This window comes from Arctopsyche grandis, chromosome 9, assembly GCF_051622035.1.
Source record: "Arctopsyche grandis isolate Sample6627 chromosome 9, ASM5162203v2, whole genome shotgun sequence".
Taxonomy (NCBI): Eukaryota; Metazoa; Arthropoda; class Insecta; order Trichoptera; family Hydropsychidae; genus Arctopsyche; species Arctopsyche grandis.
Genome location: NC_135363.1, coordinates 13,566,010 through 13,589,629, shown reverse-complemented (window position 1 = coordinate 13,589,629; position 23,620 = coordinate 13,566,010). Strand labels below are relative to the sequence as shown.

The following is a 23,620-nucleotide window of genomic DNA, read 5'->3' as shown; positions in this document are numbered from 1 at the left end:
CAATGTTATTCTAAACATATCTATTGTATGATAATAACATCCACAATTAAATACTGTTAAAATCACTTAAAATACTTTCAATATAATTATGCAGATAGACATTTATTATGTATGAATTTTTTGAAATTTTATTATCAATCAATTACATTCCATATTATTATTATATGATAAACTCATTATAATACTCTTTTTATAAGTCACATAAAAACCTGGAGTTAAAATGACATTACTTGCATTATTTTATATAATGTAAATATTATTTTTAAATATTTATTTTAGGTATTGTGCTTTTACTGTGCCTCAAATAAATTACTTGCAACATTGTATTTGTAAGTTATTTAATTAAAATCATACCTTAATGAAGTGAGTTATATAAACCCCTCCTTTTTATTTTTAATCAATAGATAAAAAGAGAATATATGTGAATAACACGAATCCAACAACAAGATTTCATTCAAAGAACTGCATTTTTTTTCTTTGATCTTTTTACCGTTATAATATTACAATGCTGAAAAATTATATTACAAATGTGTCTGTACATAAATATATAGATTTATTTAATAAAACACAATTGAAGTTTTCATATAAATGTATTATTAAATTTCAAATTTTCGATTTAATTTTATTACACATTAAATAACTAATATATGTATTTTCATTCAATCAACACCCACAAAGGTATGATTTTAATAACGTGATTTGTTTTCAATAATATTATACTCATTTTGATTAGTTTAATGTTTAAAATTGATATATGTATTATACAAGCTAAAACTTGTGAAAAGTTTATAGCTTATATATGTATGTATACAAATGTATCTAATAATTAAAAAAAATGCTTTACTTCGGAATATATAAATACATAAATCATTACATAAATACAATATTAAATGAAGGTGTAGCCAAGATTTTCAAAGTTTTGTAATTTTTTTTTTCATAAAAACAAGCATATCAATTTATAATAGTTCTTAATACATTCCAACAACATATCTAATGTTAAAAATAATAAGATATCAATTAAAAGAATTCCTGATTATGATTTGTAATAATTTGTAATCACCAACTTATGTACTATCTTGGCTACTGTTAATCCATGTTAAGAGTAAATCATCACATTCATCGAAAAGAAAGTCCAGAATGCTACACTTCAAAATTAGTTTTTTTGAAAAGATAGATAATTACTTATAATACATAAATTAGAAATTTACAATGAGAAAAATATAAAATATTAATTCTGAGATTTTGGAAATCATTCTTGACCATCACTGCTCTAGGGTCCGCTTATATAAAAAGTTACACAAATAAAACTTTAATTTGTCTATAATGTAACCTAATTTATATAAGTAACCTAAGGCTTCGATACAATAAATAGGTATTTACATAATTATTTGTATGTGAATAAGTGTGCTTTATTTTATATAGGATGAATTTAAAATCGATATTCTATATCGATTTTGTATAATGTCTATCAAAGCTGTTACAATGACAATTTTCTATGATATATAAACTCTGTCCAAATTTTTTCATATCACATACATACATACGACTTTATGTCATAATTTAAAATGATACCAAAGTTTTTTCCGTACTTTAAATGAACACAAAATTTAATTTAATTATTTTACTGTGCTGTATATTTGTAAGGGAAATTATAGTTAGAGTTATAATGAGAATGCATTTTTAGTATTATTTTTTTTTTTTTCTGGCGTTGCCGATGGTGCAGTCAGTTAAGTAGATTTTAATTGCTTGAAAATAATTTTAATTACCCAACTGATTACTTTTTAGTTTTCACGTAATTAATTGCTAACACTTAAACAATAACAAGCTGAGCTTATTTCTATTAAAAAATTAAGTAAAAGCTAGAATTAATAGTTTGATATTACATATTAGAATCCCATCAAATTTTGGTCGATGTATTGAAAACAAACGTCCAAAGCAAACAAAGGCATAGGTCAATATAAAATAACTTTTATGTGCGTACATATTATGATTCAATGAATGAGATGACTGAAAAAATAAATCGAACATGATGCCCCCAAAAGTGGCACTAGGATGTATGTATAAAACACTGCCTAATCAAAGTATCACATTTATTTATTATTTTGGCATAATAAATACATAATATTTGCAAACACAGTGTCTTATGCTGTGAAATATATATGTAAATTACATAAAATATGTACATTATTGACACATACAAAGAAATATATGATTTTACTATGTATCACATTTATTTAATACTTTTATTTTATAATCCTTTTAATGAGTGTTAGATAATATTTTAATGTGTTTTAGATGTAATATTTAAAATTTGTCAAATGTTATGGATAAGTTTGTAAAATAATTCATATTTATTATGATCTGTGAAATTTATAGAATTTTATAGGAAAGATAAAAATATGCAGCTTTTGAATGTTGAGATACGTTTTATGAATGCTTCAGTGATTGTAGGAATGTAAATAAATATCTTTACCATATATTAGTGTTTTTATTTAATCTTTAACAGTTTTAAACGTATTTAACAGTATGCATTGTTTCACACATATTGGATGAATCCAGGACGTCAAGTCCCGGACGTGTGAAACAGTGCATACCCACCCATACAACACTGAGCCTAGTACCCGGCGCAGGCGCGGTGCCGGTCTAATCCATCCTTCCTGTGTAAAGACGGGCTTAGAGTACAAAGTTGTCCATAAAACCAAATATGTCGAGTTAGCATTAAGTTAGGACTGATTGCTGATTCAGTTTCGTTATATTTTATTTTTTACTAGTAAAAAAAGAAAGCTAGATTTTTACTCTTTAAATAAATTATTGAATCTGCAAAAAAATATTTCTATGCACTTAGCCTATCATTTTAATCATGGGGTATTACCCCCACGATTAAATTCTTGGTGCCTCACTGTACTATTATACTTATACTAGTTTTATGCCCATTGAAATTTCAATGGGTGCTTTCAGATTGATTGATTTAAAATAAAGTTACAATATGAATAGTAGTAATGAACCAGAATCGGACCTGAAACATTAATTTTAAAAGTAAACTAAATAATTCATTTGTAAGGTCGAAGACTACTGTAAAGCTGGTCAAAAAAAATACTAGAAGAAACATTGAACAAGAGTAAACTGCCACTTCTGGTTGACGGAACTTCATTAAATTGTATTTATTACTTAGTATTATGCTTAAACTTCTAGATATGAAATTTCAGTTCAATATGCCGAAATGTTTCAGAGGAAATGTCATGTGGCCTTTTACAGTATCAGACCTTAACTAAAGAGGACAAAGACTTGGTGGATTTCCAAAGTTTATCTAATTATAATTCATTAACCAAATTTAGTTTTTTGAGGCCACTTCAAAAAGAGCATTAGAAGTGGCAAACGAATTATTTAACATTAAAATTAACTTAACAGCCCTACAATTACTATTACGTGCCATGAGTCTGCCGCTTTGCTGTTTTGGACCAATTATCAATAGGGACAATTTTTAGGGAATCTTTTGACATGGTTTTGGCGCATATATTTAAAAAATATTTTAATTTTTTACGTAAATATTTAAAAATTTTTTGTCCTTCATCCACAAGCTCCTTATACAGTGTCCAAAACTCTCCTTCGGTTTTTCTATTTTTTAACATGGGATGCACATCAAAACGCCTCCGTGCTTTTTTATTGCCTTCTTGAGCTTCTTCTTCCAACAACAACGCGATTATAGATAATTTTTCGTTCGATAAACGCTGAAGCATTTTTGCTGACTTGTATTCTGACGCGTAGCTACGAATGCACGTGTATGCATTCATATTGTAAGTACTCGACAATACGACGTAAGCAATATTGCGCCGTATCGTCATGGCCTGCAATGTATAAGTAAGCCGTTTGCCTTGCACTCGGCCAAAGTGCTGTGAACGTGACCTGACCGCGACGTGTAGGTAGATATGAATAGAAATGTAATAAAATGACATATTTGAAACGGAGTCGTGCAGTGCTGTTAAGTATGAACAGACCTTTACATGTAAAAAAGTTTCGGTCCAGTTCGTTCAGTAGTTAAGGAGATAATTTAATCCAAAAAAAAAAAAAAAAGGAGGAGAGGGGAGATATCACTTCCAGTCAATCTAAAAAATTGGTGTAGGCGGGGTACATGTGTGTTGACCGTATCCCGGCCTAACGAAACACTGTTGTGTTAGTTTTATAAAGTTTTATTGTTTGCCTATGGTTGTACAAAGGTACGGTATTTGTGGGCAAAAGTATGTCGTTCAGCGGTCTCTGGATATGGTAGAGTGTCGCTGGCTCGGCATTCAGCTATGTTCAGAAGGTCTCTGGATACGGCAGTGTGTTGCTGGCTCGTCCGGCTGGTTGATCTTCCAAGTCCGCGTAGTGTAGTGGTGGCTGGTCAGGAGCTGTACGTTGACTGGTCTACTGCTGTGTGTCGACGCTTGCTGCTGTGGGTCGACTGGCGTTGTTTGGGTTGTACCTCCTTTTATAGTGTTTCTGGAATCGCCTGACCCATGGTGGTGGTTTGTTGATGCGTAAGCGAGGAATGTTCTTTTGTCGAGGGGTAGAATTTTCTGGAACGATTGGCGCCGTTCCGCTCGATGTATTTTAATGGTGGCGGCGTGTTTCGACCGTTTTGGTTCCACTCGACTGGTAGGGGCGTTCCGCTTGAGTTTAATATAATGACTGCAGGTGTGTGTCGTCTGGGTTTCGTTCCGCTCGAGTGTGAAGGGTGGATCATTCTCGAAGGATTTTGGCATCGTTCCGCTTGAGTTGGATTTGGCGCCGTTCCGCCTGAGTTTAATATAATGACTGCAGGTGTATGTCGTCTGGGTTTCGTTCCGCTCGATGTAGTTTGTTGTTGCGGAATATTCTCGAATGTTTCGATGACGATGACGATGACGAGATTCCTACATTGGAAAAAAAATTAAGTCGTAACAATGAGCATTTTGATAAACGTTACCAAGTTTCAATGTGGCAAGATTTATGTTGCTTGAATTGGTAAATAGATTATTTCGCACATTGCGATCGCGCAAACGATAATTTTTGTCACGAAAATCGTGAATACGGATTATTAGACACACATTCACACATTTTTTCGATCATGAAAGTTCAATCGGTGATCGATTCTCAGTTCAAATCAGTTAAAATCTCAGTCAAATTTTTGCATCAACAAAACTTAATTTATTGTTACTGCGTACATAGATAAAATAAAAATTAATTAATATGAATGCTTTTCGTCGGCTTTCACACTTCGAACTTAATAATACATTCATAATATGCTGTTTAATTCGAAACTAAACATTAACACAAAGTCGAAATTCGTATTATCGAGGCTTGCATAGGAACATGACATCATATTTATCGACCATGTAACTGATCGAAAAATATTGCATATGTTAACAATAAATAGAATAATAAATTGCAGAATCCAAATGAAGTTTATCTTGATTATGTTTATTGAATGAAAAGGTTTTGAATCGAGTCGGTAAAAAATGTCGATGTGCAATGTTTGAATAAAATGGCGGGCTAAGTGACGGCGTGAGGCGTGGCGGGCGAGCTGGCTGCGCGGAGTCTCCTGCCGCGGGGCCGCTTCGCCCCTCCTGCGCTTCCCGATCATTCAAATATTCGACAAGGTGAGGCGGAGGCCCCGTTGCCCCCGTTGCCCCCATTTGGGCTTCGCCCCGAACGCCCCGAAAGCGACGTATCGCACTGCCGCCACAGGAACAGGAAGTGGCGCGCCGCAGCATGGCCGCCGCCCCATATCCTCATCCTGAGCGCCGTTTCTATGCCGATCGTTTCCGCTTCCGGTTACGACCAAACTTTCTAACAACGGACTGTCCGATGGGGCTCCGAGCCCACAGAGGCGCCCCCGCGCTCCGAACCTCTACTAACACTATTGCTCTACTAACATCCAAGTTTGACGTTTCATTTTGACATATGCTGTCGAATGTGTTTACTCGAACTTCCTTTCAAATTATAAGATTCTTATATATGCCTAGCACCATTGTATACGATGTTATGAAATATGACCTCCTTGTCCTTCCAGCTCCGTTCTTGCACGATTATGTCCATAACCAAAGTAATACAATAACACTGCCACGCATATGGTCAACCATAATTCTTTTTTTTTAATACAAAACAATTTTGTTTCAGAAAACAGACCGCCCATTTCATTCAATCGAGTCTCTAACTGAACATGATCTGTGCTAAAGATATTATCGGTCTAAACGCGATCAACATTATCCCAGTATAATATTTTATATATCCAATTCTCATTACGCTTGTCATCTATTTGAAACGTGTAACTAAAAGACAAATTTAATGCACAGGTGGACTTGGAAGATGATTTAACATCAGTACAGAAAAATGCAAACACATCCATTTTAGAAATAGGAAAAAAACTTTTACATTGTGCCAGAGAAGGTAATTCACAAGGAGTAATTGATCTTTTAGGAAAAGGAGCACCCATCACAACAGATTGGGTATTTATTCTTTAGTTTATTTACAAGATTATGTCAATTATTTTGAATACTAACCTTTTAATATGTGTGTTTTAGCTTGGTACGTCTCCTTTACACTTAGCTGTTATGAATAATCATTATGAAACTTGCGATATTTTAATACGTGCTGGAGTCGGAAAAGACGGTCGCACGAAAGTGGACAGAACGCCTTTGCATTTTGCAGCATATGAAGGCTATTTTCAAATTGCAAAATTACTACTCACTCATGGCGCTGATGTTGATTGTCGAGATATGGTAAGCGAATAATTAGTTTTTATAATTATAATCAGAAATTATAATTAAATATATTTTATTTTAGCTTCATATGACTCCGTTGCATTGGGCAGTCGAAAGAGGACACGAAGAATGTGTTCATGTCCTCCTTAGTTACGGTGCCAAAACGGATGCTGTGAGTCGCTTTAATAAAACACCTCTAACAATTGCAATGGAAATGAATTGGCCAGAAATTGTACAAACACTCCAAAAATCTACTGTAGTGGATTCCAAACCATGTGTAGATACATTTAATGGTAAAAATATATTTTTATTGCATTTTAAAACTGTATTAATGAGATCATTTTGAATTGCTAATTTGTAATAAAGTTCCATTTCTGGTTTTCTTTAGTCATATATTGCAAAAAACTCAATTCTTTAATATACGTATGTATTGTAACTATAACGTTAAATTTTATAAAATACTTTTTTGTTGTCAGGAAGTAAACGGCCTACCTCGAAATATAATTTAATTTATGAAGATGAGCTTCTTAATTTAAATAATGGTACAAAGAGTGCATTATAATTTTGTATTTTTAAATATTAAACAAGTTTATTTTATTTCAATCATTAATTTCAGGAAAGGAAGCCAACAGTGACAATATTGGTGAGATCGAAACTGATAATATAGATACTGAAAAAGATGCTCAAAGTGTTCTTGCATCTTTACTACCTCAGGTAATTATTACTTTACTTAATAATAAAAAATATATAAAACTGGAATTAAATTTGAAAACTCTTCCATTAGGTTGAAGATGCACCAAATGAAGCAACACTGCAACTTCTAAAAAAATATGGAATAACGATGTTACCTACCGATAGTACCAATACTGTAAACTCGGCAATTCAAAGTGGTAGAAAAGTCGTCTTATCGGGTAAGGAATATAAAACCAATGCATAATTTATTTAGTTACATAATTTTTCCTTGTAAATTAAATATGTATGCATATAATATAAAGATTGAATCACACGTATTTTTATAGATGCTGGAAAACTAGTACTTAAGGATGTAAATCTTCAAAAGGAACCTCCAAAATCGGTAGAAATTAAAAAAGCACCTATTATATTACCTTCATCGAAAATGAAAAATACAAAAATATATACAATAAGTAGTAGTCAATTCTTAGCAATGACAGCCCAAGGTAAACCGAATATTTTACAAAAGCTTCCAATAGAAACGTTAAAAAAAGCAGCGTCAAATGCAGGCCTAAATTTTGTACAGTTACCCAAAAACGCTAGCATTAGTCCTGTAAAAGTAGCATCTTCAACGAAAAATGTAAAAATTATGAATACCGTGGTGCCTATAAAAACAGTTCCTAATATTACTCTAGTAAAAAAATCTGAAAATGGTTTCACACTACCCACCTCTACAATTCCTGCAAAAGGTGAATTAAGATTGGGACAAATCTCAACCGGAAGGAATCCTAAAATTATAAAATTAAAAAGTGGTTCTAGTTTAGCGAACACTATGAAAGTTCTAGTGAAGAAGAATAAAGTTTGTGGTCTTCCAGATGCCAGTGTCCAAATGAATGTTACAAGTACCAGTGATAGGGTAAGTTGATTAAATTATTTGTCAACATGACTTAACATAATAATTGATAAGGTTATTTTTCTCTCTTGACACTTTATTTTTTCGCACAGATTTATATAAAAAATTTTAATTTGGTACTGAATTTCCTACAGAATGCCAGCGCAACACTGAAAATTAATGTTTTTTTATGGTTTTCTGTAAGATTTTAAAAAGTGAAAATGTCATGATTAGACAACGAGCCCCCCAATTATACATATTTCAGAAATTTAATTAAATGAATATACTTTATCTTTACAGATTAGTGAAATCAATTTAGATAGTTTTTTGCCGATCAACCAATGCAATGTGATACCCGATGGAGATAGAAATCTTAGCGAAATGGATAAATTGAAGTCAGAATTAGCTTTAGCAAAAATAGAATCAGAATATTATAAGAAGAGATTTGAGGAAACACATGCAGAACTAATATTGTTTAAAAACAAATTAAGTTGTCATTCCCTGATGGATGGTACTTGAAACCATTTCATATAATACATATTTATAAAATCTTGAAATAAAATATATTTTAATACAATACCTTTGTTATTTCTTTGTACACAAAAAAATGAGAATTTTTTTCAACAGACAATAAATTATATATGTAATAATGTATTGATATTTTCTGAAAAGATCTTCTGGGGTGGGTGGTTATAATAATTAGAGTATCTTATGTTTCAGAACTAGATTTATTATTGTAGATTAGGTTTTGGTTCAAATATATCTGAAAATCAAGTAGGAGTACTCTATAGGTGTCCCCGAATTACAAATACATACATACATTTATCTATCAGATGTTGATTCACAAAGAAATATGAGGAAGAGTGGCGTAGTACCACTTTAGAAGTTCTTTCTGATATCAATACAAAATAAAAAACGGCATCAATTGAAAAAAATATTATATTATGAAATTGTAATAATTTGCTAATCGCATATATTATATCATATGTATGTATAATAATATATATAGACAAGATCACATGTTACAACTTTTTTTAAACAATAACAGAACTAAATTTTGTTCTACAATTTTATAAAATTGCATCCGCCCCCTGAACAATCATTTAAAAATCACAGTTTTAATTCATACATTTGCATAGATCGTAAATCTTACTATGTACATATGTAAATAATTCTTCAATGTCAATTAAAAAAAAGTTAAAATAAAATAATGGTAAATAATTTCGTTATATGTAGTTACTGTACATAAAAATAATAAAACGATATTTTTTACATACTTAATGACAATATATTTTATAAACAGCACCTTATAGAAACAGGCACATATACACAAATATGCACACATTTATAAACATCATTCATATACAAGAAAAGGTAAATCAATCGTCTATTAAAAAATTTATATTACAAAACAGATAAACAAAATTCACAACTAGATTTGCTATATATCCCATTTACCTTCTATCTGATAATAAATTATTGTTTTTTTATCACGACATAACAACTTTAAGTACCTAAATAACACAAAATAATTAACGTAAAATAAATTTATTAATAATAGTCTTGCATAAAAATATTTAAAAATTAAAAAATATTTTTCTCAGCATATTTTCATGACAATCTTCGAACGCATATATGCACTTTTAAAAAATAATACAGTTGTTCTACAAACTCACTCCTTGCAATGTTAATTAAAATTGATATTTTTCATAAGTTCATTCTTGGTAACTGAATTGAAATACTAATAACGTAAACACAAAATCTAACCACTTATTTCACTGTAACACAATAATTCAATGTTGTCAACGAACACAAGATGGTAAAAACATTTTATCATCTAACATAAACAGTTTCAATATTCAAAAGTTGTTTCACTTTATCGGTATATTTGACGAGGGCTATTTTAGATGCCCGAATGTTAATCTTCTCTCCAGCCGACATGAGCTGTTGACACTGAGCTCTATCTAAAAATTCCTGCATACGAAGTTCTTTGAGGGAATCTCTCGGTGGACCTGGTCCACAGTGAATCTGTTTCAGCAGGGCATCTCTTGATTTAACTTGCAATAAGGCTGCTAAATCTTGCAACAAGCACCATAATTCCGAATCTGACGCCTGATTAGTACTCTCCGCAGTTGTGGAATGATTAGATGGTTTTAAACGATATAAGGGAGGCAGCGGCGCTGTAGCTGTGACTATTTCTAGAGAAGCAGGTGGTGGAGGTGATGGTGGTGGAGCTGGAGGAGAAGCTATTGCATCATATCCACTATCACATGGATCTGAAATAATAAGTTTTAGAAAATTAGACACAACAAAACATCTTTACAATAATAATATACATAAAAACGGACGGGACGTATGTTTGTGTGTTTGAGTGCATCGACAAGATTTTTCGATGTTGACTTGTCGATGCACCTGATTTACCCGTTGAAATCAATGCACAAGTGCACTATGATTTACCCATTGAAATCAATGAACACAACACTAATAATATAATAAAATAATACATACCTAAAAGTTTGCTTGGTCCGTTAAATTGCCAAGGCTGAGGCATGTTTCCTTGGACATCACATAAGTGAAGCTGCAACAGTCTAGCTGCTTTACCTCCGCTTAATGAAATTGGAGTTTGACCAGAATATGTGGCCAACAGTGGATCAGCTCCGTATGATAAAAGTAAGCGAATGATCTCCACATAACCATTTTCGCACGCCTCGTGTAGTGGTCTACAAAATAAAAATGTATATTATATTCATCTGTATGCGTGTGCGTAATCGAAAAACATAGTATGTATGTATGCTCGCTTTTTACCGTATTCCGCCTTGGGCAGCCTCTGATACATTTGCTCCATATTGCAATAGAAGTCTAGCAATATCAAGATGTCCACGGGAGCACGCTTCGTGTAAAGCAGTATATCCAGCATTATCTCGACATGATGGTGGAACGTCCAATTTTTCAAGGCAGTATGCTACGCAATCCTAATAAATAAAATTGTTTGTTAAATTATGTCTGTATGGAAATAGATAATTTGCTCGTATGTACTATATTAACTCACTGTATATCCGAGACGAGCCGCTCTATGCAAAACTGTTTCGCCAACACTTTTATTAATAATCCAGCCTTTAATTTCTCGTTGAAGATCATGCACAGACTCTGGGCTTGGTCTAGAAAAGGCACATCGTTTTCGTACACTATCATTTTTCTTGATCTGCTTCTTCTTTTTTCTAATGTAATCAAAACCAGAACTAAGCTTTCTTCTAGGAAATAATCGCCTGTATGCCTTTTTAACGGGAATTAAAGTCTCTTCATTGTTTTTATTTGTATTATTTTCACTATTTTTGGGGGACACTTCTTTCTTTACTTTGGTAAAAATATTGTTTTTTACTTTTTTAGTAGATAGAGCTTTCAAGAAATTATTTCTTTTCCTAATTCTAAGTGTTCTCCCTTTTGGGTCATTACGTTTTAAAAGTCTAGAACTTCGTAACCCTTCCCTATTAATACTAATTTGCTTTTTGATCTTTTTCGACAAAACCATTTTGTGCTTATTAGTGGTCGGTTTGGTGTCTTGTGTGGGCTCTTCTGTGTAGGTAGTGGGTGGAGCTGATGCTGGTCGCTCATCACCAAAAACTTCTCTAATGGTTGCCCTCTGTTTCATTACGCGTGTTTCAGTTCGAGTTCGAGATTTCAAAACCACCGGTGAGAATTCTTGAGTGGCTCCTAACAAACCGTCTGTATTACTAATAAAAGCATCTCGAAAAGTAGAAACCGTTTCTGGTCTAAAGGAATTAACATAAAAATAGTCTCTCATCATATCTTCATTTGAGATATTTTTAGTACCTTTTTTGGTAGCAGATTTTTCTAAAGTTAAGTTGGGTGTGGCTAACAATTCCATTGAATTTGTCGATTTTGGAATTATTTTTGGACCATCGGATTCATTCTTATTATTCAACTTATTTTTTTTGAGATCCTTCTTGCCACATTTTTGAATTAAAACATCTAAAATTGAATTGTTATCATTTTTGGATGATAATTTTTTGCTTGCCGTCGATATGACTGTTGAAGATGACGCCTCTGAATCATAATTTGATTTTCGATTTATATAAAAGCTTGATATAGATTCTAAATCACTATCCAATTCCTGTTTTGATTTGTCGTGTAATCTTTGCGTAAATAATTCTTCAGTTGATGTTGAAGGAGCAGGGGAGTTAGGACATGGATCTAGATCAGGTAATGATGTTGAAATTCTGGGCCAATGTGGTGGTCGAGAAACGTTTATCAAACTGGCTGGCATTCGGAGAGATCGTTTGTATTTATATACCTCTTCTTCCCAACCTGGACGAAAATCAGAACCATCTCCAAATCCTGCTTTCTTCATTTTATTATTTTCTTCTTTAGTTTTAGAGGAATCTTTACCTGGTGATTTGTTAGCCTTTTTCTCATTGCATTTTGACAATGATGAACTTTTCCTTAATCTTAATCGATTGGCAACACTTAAATCGTCAGATTCACTATCACTTAAGTTCGAGTCACTCATTCGTCCTAGTCTATTATTTTCTTGCTTAATTTTCTTTAAACTTAATTGTTCATCATCACTGCTAACAACTTGTTGCTTATTAGATTTCATTTTACATTCTGGAGAGTATTTGCTTTTCGTTCGTCGTTTGGCTATACAACCATTCTCTGATTTTATTGGACTGACAATCCATTTTTTGGTATCTTCAGATTTTTCAGAACTGTTTTTGATTAAATTTTGATTATCTTTCTTAACTTTTTTATTAATAAGCGGTTGGTCTTCATCCGACGAGTCTGATGATGAGTCTTGTATTTCTGGATCTTTGATCTCCTCCTTTATCTTTCCTTTAAAAGGATTCTTATCAGTTTTTATTATATCAACTATGTTGATCACAGCAGTTTTTTCTATTTTAATGGCATCTAATATATTGTCCTTGACAGTCAAATCTGATTTTTCCGTTAAAAATGGAATATTGGACTTTTTTCTTCGAGTCTTTTTGATTTTGCCAGACTTCAATTGCTCTAAAAAATCGTCACACGTCGCTGCCCAAAATGGGTCTTCTTCAGTATTTTCTTCCGATTTAATTTGAATACGCTCTACTATACAGGTGTCAGACTTATTATCGACATGTTTGACCCTATGAAGAATTTCATTTTCAGAACCACTGTCGGGAAAATCAAACACAGAATCTGAAGAATTTCGAATAACGGAGGAATGCTCTGATATTTTATTGTTTTCTAGTTCTTTTTGAGAATCCGATTTACTAAAAAGCCTTCGTCTGTGAGGCTCAGATGAATGTTCAATAAGTTTTGGAGGAATAATAGTTTTTGAATTATCAATAACATTATTAGTTTTATTAATATGACTCGTATTAATATGATTCGATGCTGATTGAGTAAAACCTTTTAATTCCGCTTTTGTGCGTATTCTCGCTGCTAAAACTGCTGCCATATCCAAGTCAGAACATCGATCGTTTAAATTCGGTGGAGGTTCAACTGTTTCTGGGTTTTTAAGGTCATCCCTAATCTTTATAGATTTTTGTGGTGAATCTAATTCATATTTAATCGAATCAACTGCTCGAGGAACGTGAACTTTATACGAATCAGCTTCTGGATTATATAAAGGCGACATTGGTTTTGCGTTATTTCTAATATCAGAAATATTTTTCATTTTCTTCAATTTGTTTTCAGCAAAATCTGCAGAATTGTCATCTGATGGAATTATAATGCAATCATCTGAATTATCTGTGAGTTTTTGAACATCTGTACAATTTTTAGCTTCCAAATTATATCTTAATTTGTTTAAAACTCTCTTATCCGCAGGTGTAGTGGAATGCGAATTATGGGAAACTGTATTGTACGAAAGAGATTCCTGTTTTAAGCCAATATTTTTATCTGCAGTATGATAATCATAGTTTTGATATGTGTTATTCGGTTTCGGATATCCCCGATAATAAGCTGGATGTGGTTGTGGGGGTTGAAGTTGAGGCATTTGGTGGTATTTAGAATATGGGTCAACGTTTTCAGATTTCTTATACACACCATCATAAGATTTACTCTGATTTGCAGAAGATAAATTGGATCCATTATTTTTATAGTGGTTTAGCATGGCTGTTGGTATTTCTCTGGGATGGACTAAATCTGGTCTTTCGTGACTTTCATAAGACCAGTTTTCGTAGCGGGGTATTTTTTGTGGTATATTGTTAGTCACATAGCCTGCATCTCTTTTACGATGGTCATCTTTCATATAAATAACTTGAGAATTTCTTCTGTCACTGTTTGGTTGATCACTATCAGCAGTCAAATCAATTTTTGGTAAATTTGGATCAATTTTTCTGTCATAACTTTCAGTAGGATAAACTAAACGGTTTCCACCATCAAATCGCTCGGAATATCCCTGTGGATCTGCATGAGTATTTGTTTTATTATTGTATACTTGAGGAACATTCGAGCTAGTTTTTGAAAATCCTTGGTCATAATGAGCAAACTTTTTACTTTGCAAATATGTTTGATTAGCTTCCCTATATTGTGATGATTTTTCCGCCGAATTCGTATTAAAATTTGGAAGGAAATCCACTTTATGAGAACTACTAATATTATTTGGTTTATGCTGATATCTCTGTCTTGAATTTATTACATTGGATAACATACCAGATACATCAATATTATTACTCACATGATTATGTAAAACTGCATCTCTCTTATCATATCCCAAGTTTTCCGCATCATCTTGTGCTGTAGAATCAGCTGGTATTCTTACAGTTTTCACAGATAAATCAAGAGGTGATTCCTTTTTATGCTGTTTAGACACTAAAGCAACCACAGATTCTTGCCTTGAGGATTCTTTCATTTGATTCACTAATGAGGTGACAGAAACTGTCATTCGAGGCTGATGAACTGGCAAATTTTGTTTCGCTGGAAGAGTTCTCACTGGTATTGTGTGTTTTGGCACTTCATATGAATGTTTAACAACTGCAGTTGGTTGATACGAAGTTTGCATACGATATCCAACCATGGCTGACGTATTTGCATTATTTGGTGAAGAATGCTCTGCGTGAGTATTTAACATTTGGTACTGATGAAGATTATTTGAACTTGAATTATACATTTGACTACGAGATGATTGAGATTTGACTGGTTGATTATGATATTCACTTGGAATCTTCATATTTTGGCGAGTCTGAGAAGATGCTCTTGCATAATGATGAGTAGAATCTCCCATCATTGTATTGTGAGGTACATTTCTACTAGGATGCATTGTATGCGTTGAGGCCATACTATGTCTTTGATCCAATGCCAATGTAGGCACTCTCTCTTGGTAGCCCGAAACAGGTACTGGGGTGACATTATTAGCCAGTTTATGGACCGGAAGTCGAGACGAATAATCATAATTATGCGCAGAGGAAACTTTTTGCCGAACAGCATCTTGGGATGTATGGCTAGGATTTTTCATAGCACTATAATGAGACTGGTGATAAGACTGCGGTTGTTGTCCTGCCACTTTTTGACTGTAAGCATACTGTCTAGATTGCGCAACAGTTGTAGGATGAGGTGGGGTGGAAGTTTTAACAGCAGGCGTAGGAACTCTTGGTCTTTGATGCTGTATGGTTTGAGCATATCCTCGTAGCCCAACTGTATTATTAGGAGTTTTATCAACTTCTAAAATTTGACTTTGGTGAACATAGTTGTATCCCATATTTCTAGGATAATGAGAAGGTGTTTCCACAGAATTCTTTTGAATCGGTATAGGTGCAGATTTTGATGCATGAGAACTCTTCAAATACATATCTGACATGGAAGAACTGTGTCTTATATCACTAGTTTCGTATGGTTGGTGAGAGTATGCATTTACATTTTGAGAATTTTGCGGAATTTTTTGAGTAGCATTCGCATTACTAGGACTTTGAGATGGCTCTGACGAGGAGTATGACGAATTAGGATATGGTAAAGACCTAGACTGACGACTCTGAAGAATTGTCAAATTTCTATGCTGCGGAGGATTGTGAGTTCTGCTGTGATAATGCTGAGAAGTATGTATACTTGGCTGTGGAGGAGTCGGAAGATGTGAAGAGTATTTGTTTTGAACGGGCAATGGAGACATCTTATTGTTATTATTTTGGGAATTGTAATTGTTTCCATCGGTGACTGCAAAATGAGGCGGAATTCGCAGTTCTTCCTTTGGAGTCTGTCTATTATCTTCACTGGATTGTAAATCCTGCGAAACACGCTGAGGTTTATGAATGATATGCGTAGGAGGTGATATCATATTGATAGAGGACGGTCTTTCGAGATCTTGCGAAGTGTTCAAAAAGGCCTGCTGTTTCTGCTGAGCCTGTTGCATGACAGTCGCTTTGTGAATGATGTGAGGTTCAGGTTCTATGAGAGGGTCTGAAGGTGGTCTTTCTGGCGGCTCGGACGGCGGTAAACTAGGCGCTGAAGGGGGTCGAGGCTCCTGTTGTGGTAAAGGGGTACGAGGTGGAGGCACAGACTGCGCCTCCATCGCACCAGGGTCGCCCCACGTCTGCTGTTCAGACCCCCCTTGTTCGCCAGAACTCGTATCATCATTTGGCGAAGCTTTGGGGAGACCTTGGAAATATTGACGTGTACCTTCCAACACATTGGAAAAGTTGATGTCCATTCTATGTCATGAATACCCCCAGATCTGAAAAATATAAGAAAACCAAATTAATATTAAGCACATGTGTATAAAATACATATTTAAATTTAACTTATATATCAAATATAAAAATAGGGAAAAGTTACTAAGCATACAAAATGAGTGATTATTTTTATATTTATACAGTTTCTAATTTCACGGGCAGGATACAAGACGAACAGCCTGTTCCACTTGTATGCTGCTCGCGCACATTAAGTAAGGCTGTACGACAAAAAAAAAGAGAATTTACCGCACGCCACTGTAATACATATATATGTACATAAAACATCTCTTTCGAAATATTATAAATATTAGATAAAACAAGGATATTTATGTATGTATGTGTATGTATATACATATTTCAATGTTTCGTTTGATTTTTCAATATTGTTTTAACGTAATGGATTAATCTGTAACCGTTTGGATTAATCATGAAATTGATTTTCTATTCTGGTAAATTGTAGTGCTGTAATTATGTGGTACTATGAAAATATGAGTCATGGTTGGAATTCAACTAATTTGATTTCTGCAAATAAAATATATTCTATTTTTTCAAGCGAAAAATAATCGAATAAAAGCCTACGTCATTATTTAAACCAAAACAAAAGATCATTTATATGACCTTTTTTTGTTTATAAATATATAGTATACTAGCTGAACCCGGCATGCGTTGCAATGCCTAATATTAGACTAATCTAATAGTAATTTTTTTTTGGAATAAAATGTTTACTATTAGATTAGTCATGTTTATACGGTTTATATTACAAATACCGAGCGAAGCCGGGTAATACAGCTAGTTCTTAATAATCAAATTAAATTATAGTAAAGTATAGGAACGCATACGTGACAGTCAGAAAACATTGATTTATATAGATATGTAGGATTGTTATGAGTGGTACGTAATGTCAGGATGGTATCAGTGGTACGTAATGTATTTGTACGTTGGCAATGCGTGGGCGCAAGTTGGTTGCTAACGTAAACATTTCCTTAACTACACACTGGCGCTTCATACTTTCGCGACGATAAAATCGTAATTACGAATATTATTATTATTAAGAGGTTTTTCCCTTTTTATTTTCACAGTAATCTTTCCGGACATGCATACAACAAATCCTGAAAGTTTCATCGTAATCGGTTCTTTGGTTTAGGCGCCTATTCGAGACAGACAGACAGACATTGATTTGTATATATATATATATATAGATTGTTTCCCGCTGAAAAAAATTTGAACTCTTTAGTAATCGAACTTTCTATCGCGATTCATTGAATTGCCGGCATTCTTACGGACGAAAGGAAGTTTTTTGATATACAAAAAAGACGACGTCAATTCCAGAAGCATTTATCGAAAACAACCAAAACGATTGTACATATGCAGCGCGTATCACTTGACACCAGAAAGACGAGTCAACAGTGAAGATAACAAGGCACCTGGTCGGATTTCTTTTTTTGGCAGTCAGTCGGTGACCGCAGTCACGGTGACTTCTAGGACGAACATTATCTCGGAATGAGACAGCAGACAGATTATCGACCCTCCTCAACCCGACGGGGTTATTCGCACTTTGTCGAATGAATGACCCAGACTTACGCAACTCGCAGACAGGTTAACAAACGACCCCGAACAAGGTTCATTCGGGTTGTTCGACCTACGCGTGTCTTTTCAAACTCCCAAACCGCAACCGGTACGAGCCAAAACCACGTGGCCGCCAACAATATGTGCAGTGCAACACATGAAAAACATCCGCTCAAATTCAAACGGAATGATGACACTTGCGCATACCGACGATTATAAACGATAAGGCCAATGCTCCGTCGCGCGATCAATCTCACACGATAGATAGCAATAAACATGGACGGAATTGCAAAAAGGATATTGACTTCGATTCAAAGAAATGATTTTAAGTGATGCGGTGCAATCACCTTCGTGCGTGATAAATCTCAAAGTAAGCCAACCGAGTGGAGCTATAATGCGAAATTGAGTTATAAACTATAGCTATAAAAGGCGAGTGAATGAACTGCCACCCCTCCGTAACATTAGAGGGCTCTCCCTAGCAGCGGCGCGAGACAGGTTCACCTCCCTATGTTATAATATACAATACCTATAACTAATACGTATTATCTTTATTAGTTTAATCTTATTTGTATTCTTCAATCACATTTTGAATCAAACCAATTTATTAGATTCACTATAAATAAATTCTTCTACTTATAACTATGTATAAATATAGGCCTAGCCAACACTCAGATTGGATAAAATGGAATAAATGCCGTTACACAAAAAAATATCACCTTTAAAATCTGAGGTTACCTCTGGCATAGCAATAATACTATTGCGCGGATGGGAAATTAGATTTCCTGATCAGAGTGAAGTACACATGTAGTTGTTTACATCTCGGACAATCAACTTGAAATAAATCTACGGAGCAATCCGCTGACATTGTATAGTAAGCGTACATATACTCAACGCAGATATCTTATTGGTCGATGAAACGCGAGACCTCATTGGCTGTTGAGCGCAGCTCACTCTGTTGACTTCTGACCGCTAATTAAACGGTGAATGTTTATCAACCACCAGTCGACGAGCACTGATCGTTCAATCTCCACGTCACAACATTAGAACAGAGCAATATTGATCCTATGTTACGATACAAAATAAAGTCATGCGAAAAATGTATAAAAATTTGTCTGAAGCTTCGTAAATGACCATCGTATTATTAATTCAAACGATGTTCACAAAACATTCGACAATAGTAATAACGATGAAATATATGAATCTACATAAAACAGCAACGCTGGTATTAATTAGTAATCGCATATTGATAAAATAACGATAAATAAAACTTGACGACGACAAGGAATAAAAACAACCAAAATCAAATTGAAACGTTTAATAATACATAAGTATTATATTGATTTATTATTCTAATTAAGTCTGGTCCTGGGAAAAGGCCACGCCTATAATACATATTCGATACCTACTCCATAAATCATCGTCCCATATAACTAAGTCCAATGTTAAACACTATTGATTAGTACATTAACAGTTTGGTTCTATTGATGCGTGTGCACTGCTTGTTCATTCGTAGCGCCCTGCATACTCGAAAAACCAGTTTTTATTATCAAATCGCTGTGCAATAGAACGGTTATAAATGTAAAATCAAATGTATGTAGATCAACCAAAATTTATACACTAATTACTTAGAACATTTTTGCCTTAGGTGCGTACATATGAACGTTCTAAATGACATTGCAACATTTATAACAACACTCAATCTTAATGTACATATTACAAATGTTACAGTTGTAATATATTTTGACTAGTTGGAATATATTCCATCTAACCTGGTACCAACCACCTTTATAGTTGAAGTGTATTTTTAGCTGTAATATATTTTAACCAGTCGGAATATAAACCGTATAACCCACGTAAGTTGATTCATATGCCGTATTACATTCCAACTGGTCAAAATATATTATAACTGAAAATACAATTCAACTATAAGTTGATACCAGGTTAGATGGTTAGGTTAGGTTTTCTTCACTCGACAAGTAAATTGAGTTGGAAAGTCACATTTTTGTTTTAAACACATTCTTAGAGTTATCGTAATACGGTACTCATTACATTAATTCGTAATATCTAGCAAATATTAACGTATTATTGAATTCTAAGGCATTCATAAAAACATCAGAGCTGTCAAAATTCAACCGTTATATTACAACTGGCGCACATTGTTGAAAGTGTATTTGCGCTTGTAGAGATATAATTTACGAATTGAATTGTATTCGAATATTAATGACCTAAAACGCCAGTTGGAATATATTACAACTGAAAATACACTTCGACTGTAACATATATGTACATATATGTTTTGATTCGTTGGAAGCCAAACAAAAAGTTACGAACTCCTAAAAGAACGGAACAAAAATATTGTGCCGACGATACAGTACAAACGGCAGTTCAAAAATTAGCAATTGACCCTATTACCAGGGAATTCCCGAGCCGTGACCGAATTTGATGGCCCACGAGTGTCGGGTCACAGTACGTAAACTAGTACATACATTTATGCGCCATTTCATTCGTCGTCACATTTCATTCGATCTCCGAACACTTTCAATTGCACAAACAACTTTCAATTGCATTCACAAAAGTAATTTACTAAACAGTGAACTAGCAAACGAATCTGTAAAGCACCACTTTGACGAACTCCAAAACAATCCACGTTGACGAGTATACTGTACACAGGTGATAAGAAACAGTCTAGTCGTGGTGTTTATTGTTTGTTGTGGGTCCCCGGCTGTTGCACGCGGGTATGCGCCACTCTGTCCCAGTATCGATTGTGAGGGTGAGCAGGGGGCGGGGGGCGGCGGCCCGGTCCGTGAGCGTCCGCCCCCGGCGTCTGCGCCCAGTCTGGCCACGGCCACCCACCGGGTTGCCAGTGTCGCGGTCACGTGCCGACACTGGCTGCATAACTTTCAAGGTTGCACACTCGACCATAAAGTAAACACAAAGACGATGCACACTCTAAACAGGGTCACAGTTTCGTCGATCTTCGTCTGTGCTCAGGCTCACCTTGGCAAACGAGCGAACAATCAAAGGTGTATCCGAGAGTACTTCAATGTGGCCTTACCACAATACCTCATTCAGTTTGCTTACACACCTGTTGTCTCTAATTTAATATTAACTACCGTCACCTTTAACAAAATCGATAATAAATATTTCCCTTTATTATTGCAGTCGCTAAAACCTCCCCAACACGTTTCCATTCGTCCATCTCACCCCACACATTTTACTAATTTTATCCGACCATCTTCCTTCCTTTCGCCCTTTTTTTTACATTCTCTCAGGTATCACTCCAGCACTTCTTCCGACCACTTTTCGTACATCCTTCCATCTACGTGACCCGCCCATTGCCATTTCAATCTCTTTATCTTTTCCTGTCATGCAATCACCCACGTATTCCGCTTTCAATTTCTCCTCTTTATGCCGAACATACAGCGTTCCATACTTTTTTGAGTGCACTTGAGTTTGTGTAGCAACTTGTCCAAGTTTCACATCCATACGTCATTACCGACAAATCTCATTTAAAGAAAATCTTCTTCAGCAGGCAAAGCGGCATTTGATTTAAAAACTGTGTTCAGTCGACCAAATGTACTCAATCTTAATTTCACACGTCTCTTTATTTCCTCTTATTTGCTATCGGATATGTCTACAATTTTCCCTAAATATGTACATACATACATATACACTATGTAAAAAAGGCGAAAAGTAATTCACAGATTTACACTTGCACTTACGTTACTAGTTTTCCAATCGATATTCCAAAAAATAAGTTATTTAATAATTGAAAAATGATGCAATGCTGCAGAACAACCGCCTCGTTGTCCGACGGAAAAGTCTCTCAATTCGTTAGAGGGGGTGGTGGCCTCATGTCGAGTTTTATGGGTCAACTGTATTGATTTTTAAAACAGCTTAAATAATATATAATACGTATCAACAAAACATGTCCTCTCATCAACTAAACAGGTATTTACTACAATTTGACAAACAATAGTGTTTGTTCAAATTTTAAGAGGTAGTTTTAATTAGAAAGCAATTAAGAAAACTCACAAGAAAAAGTTATAAAAGTTATTTTTGTTCGAATTTTGAAGTATAATATAAACGGTTAACGGTTGGATTAATTCGTAAAAAATGCAAACCGTTTCATAAGTATTGAAAAAAAATTGTGATAGGAAAATTTTCAACACAAATTCAGTATAATACCTACATATGTATGTATCAGTGGAGTGCCGTGACTTTTAAAATAGTATCCGTCATGAGTATAATTTTTTGCTAACATAAATCGATCGAGAATGCAACATTCCAAGGCTTCATTATTTGTTTCCGCACGTTCCGCATTGATTTCTTCTAAAGGAATCGTTTCGTGAGCCAAGTCCCTTTCCACATTTGTATTCAATAAATTCTATGTAAATATGCATTATTTAAAAAAAAAATTATGTTTGCATTCAGAATGATGTTTGATCACAATTCAGAATATTCTTAGTGAAAATTCCATAAACGCTTCAAGAAATTCCATAAAGCTTGAAGCATGCCCATATACATATAACAATTCACCAGTACTGCGAAGGGAACAGACTTGAAGCGGCGAGTCCGTACAAGCGCACGACACGGTGGACCATACCATAACAATTCACTACCACTAACCTCAGGTCTCCCGATCCCGGTTTCCGAATTTCACTAACAGAGTGAAAAATATCAAAATGGACAAAGATATAAATTGTTAATATTTTTGGTAAAATATTTTAGGGAACTATCCTAGTCCAATGACGGCACTCCACTGCTATGTATATATTCAAAAGCAACATGACATGCAAAGTTATCTGTTACTACACTTTTGTCTAGTTTGAGTAAAAATTATATAAACAAACTATTAAGGGAATGACGCAGTTTATTAAAATAAACTTGTCAAATTAGGTACAGTACTAATGTATGTAGTGGCAACACGAGAGAGTGTCTGCTGTCTAAGTGCATTCGGGGGACAACAATAGAGACCCCCGGATTAGGCTAAATGGGAGTCCGTAAGTGCCCGCTAGAATTCTCACATTAATGGATCAGGGAAAAGCTGTGATGGACAATTTGTCCTTTATAAGGATTATTATTAAGTATAAGGAGGTATT

The 23,620-nt window shown here is 34.3% G+C and overlaps 3 protein-coding genes across 4 annotated transcripts in view; 1 reads left to right on the top strand and 2 right to left on the bottom strand.

The window, feature by feature from the left end:
• Nucleotides 1-1,704: 1,704 nt before the first annotated feature.
• On the bottom strand, nucleotides 1,705-5,891 carry LOC143917224 (uncharacterized). The gene is made up of 2 exons (XM_077438708.1): nucleotides 4,130-5,891; nucleotides 1,705-2,833 (listed from the first exon to the last, which is right to left on the bottom strand). Exon 1 carries the CDS (start codon nucleotides 4,740-4,742, stop codon nucleotides 4,287-4,289), a length of 456 nt encoding a protein of 151 aa, XP_077294834.1. The 5' UTR covers nucleotides 4,743-5,891; the 3' UTR covers nucleotides 1,705-2,833; nucleotides 4,130-4,286.
• Atac3 (Ada2a-containing complex component 3) lies at nucleotides 5,361-9,464 on the top strand. 2 transcript variants are annotated; one of them, XM_077438696.1, is made up of 10 exons: nucleotides 5,361-5,618; nucleotides 6,139-6,232; nucleotides 6,315-6,467; nucleotides 6,543-6,740; nucleotides 6,805-7,015; nucleotides 7,199-7,264; nucleotides 7,339-7,436; nucleotides 7,507-7,633; nucleotides 7,742-8,310; nucleotides 8,587-9,464. In XM_077438696.1, exons 2-10 carry the CDS (start codon nucleotides 6,182-6,184, stop codon nucleotides 8,803-8,805), a joined length of 1,692 nt encoding a protein of 563 aa, XP_077294822.1. In that variant the 5' UTR covers nucleotides 5,361-5,618; nucleotides 6,139-6,181; the 3' UTR covers nucleotides 8,806-9,464. The 2 variants fall into 2 exon arrangements, with proteins under 2 accessions (XP_077294822.1, XP_077294823.1); XM_077438697.1 differs by having other exon boundaries at nucleotides 5,521-6,064.
• The window catches only part of LOC143917200 (uncharacterized), a 90,805-nt gene continuing 76,188 nt past the window's right edge, over nucleotides 9,004-23,620 (bottom strand). The window contains exons 6-9 of the mRNA XM_077438669.1: nucleotides 11,336-16,954; nucleotides 11,092-11,258; nucleotides 10,795-11,006; nucleotides 9,004-10,562 (exon numbers count right to left, since the gene is read on the bottom strand). Coding sequence (XP_077294795.1) covers nucleotides 10,120-10,562; nucleotides 10,795-11,006; nucleotides 11,092-11,258; nucleotides 11,336-16,930 — 6,417 coding nt within the window. The 5' untranslated portion in view covers nucleotides 16,931-16,954 and the 3' untranslated portion in view covers nucleotides 9,004-10,119. The remainder of the gene's footprint in view (nucleotides 10,563-10,794; nucleotides 11,007-11,091; nucleotides 11,259-11,335; nucleotides 16,955-23,620) is intronic.

What these genes read in the sequence shown, in the direction of transcription:
- LOC143917224 (XM_077438708.1), bottom strand. Translation starts at nt 4,742, where the DNA reads ATGCCAAAATCCTTCGAGAATGATCCACCCTTCACACTCGAGCGGAAC.
- Atac3 (XM_077438696.1), top strand. Translation starts at nt 6,182, where the DNA reads ATGATCTGTGCTAAAGATATTATCGGTCTAAACGCGATCAACATTATC. An exon ending in CACCCATCACAACAGATTGG is followed by an intron (nt 6,468 to 6,542) that starts GTATTTATTCTT and finishes TGTGTGTTTTAG; the next exon opens with CTTGGTACGTCTCCTTTACA. An exon ending in ATGTGTAGATACATTTAATG is followed by an intron (nt 7,016 to 7,198) that starts GTAAAAATATAT and finishes TTTTGTTGTCAG; the next exon opens with GAAGTAAACGGCCTACCTCG.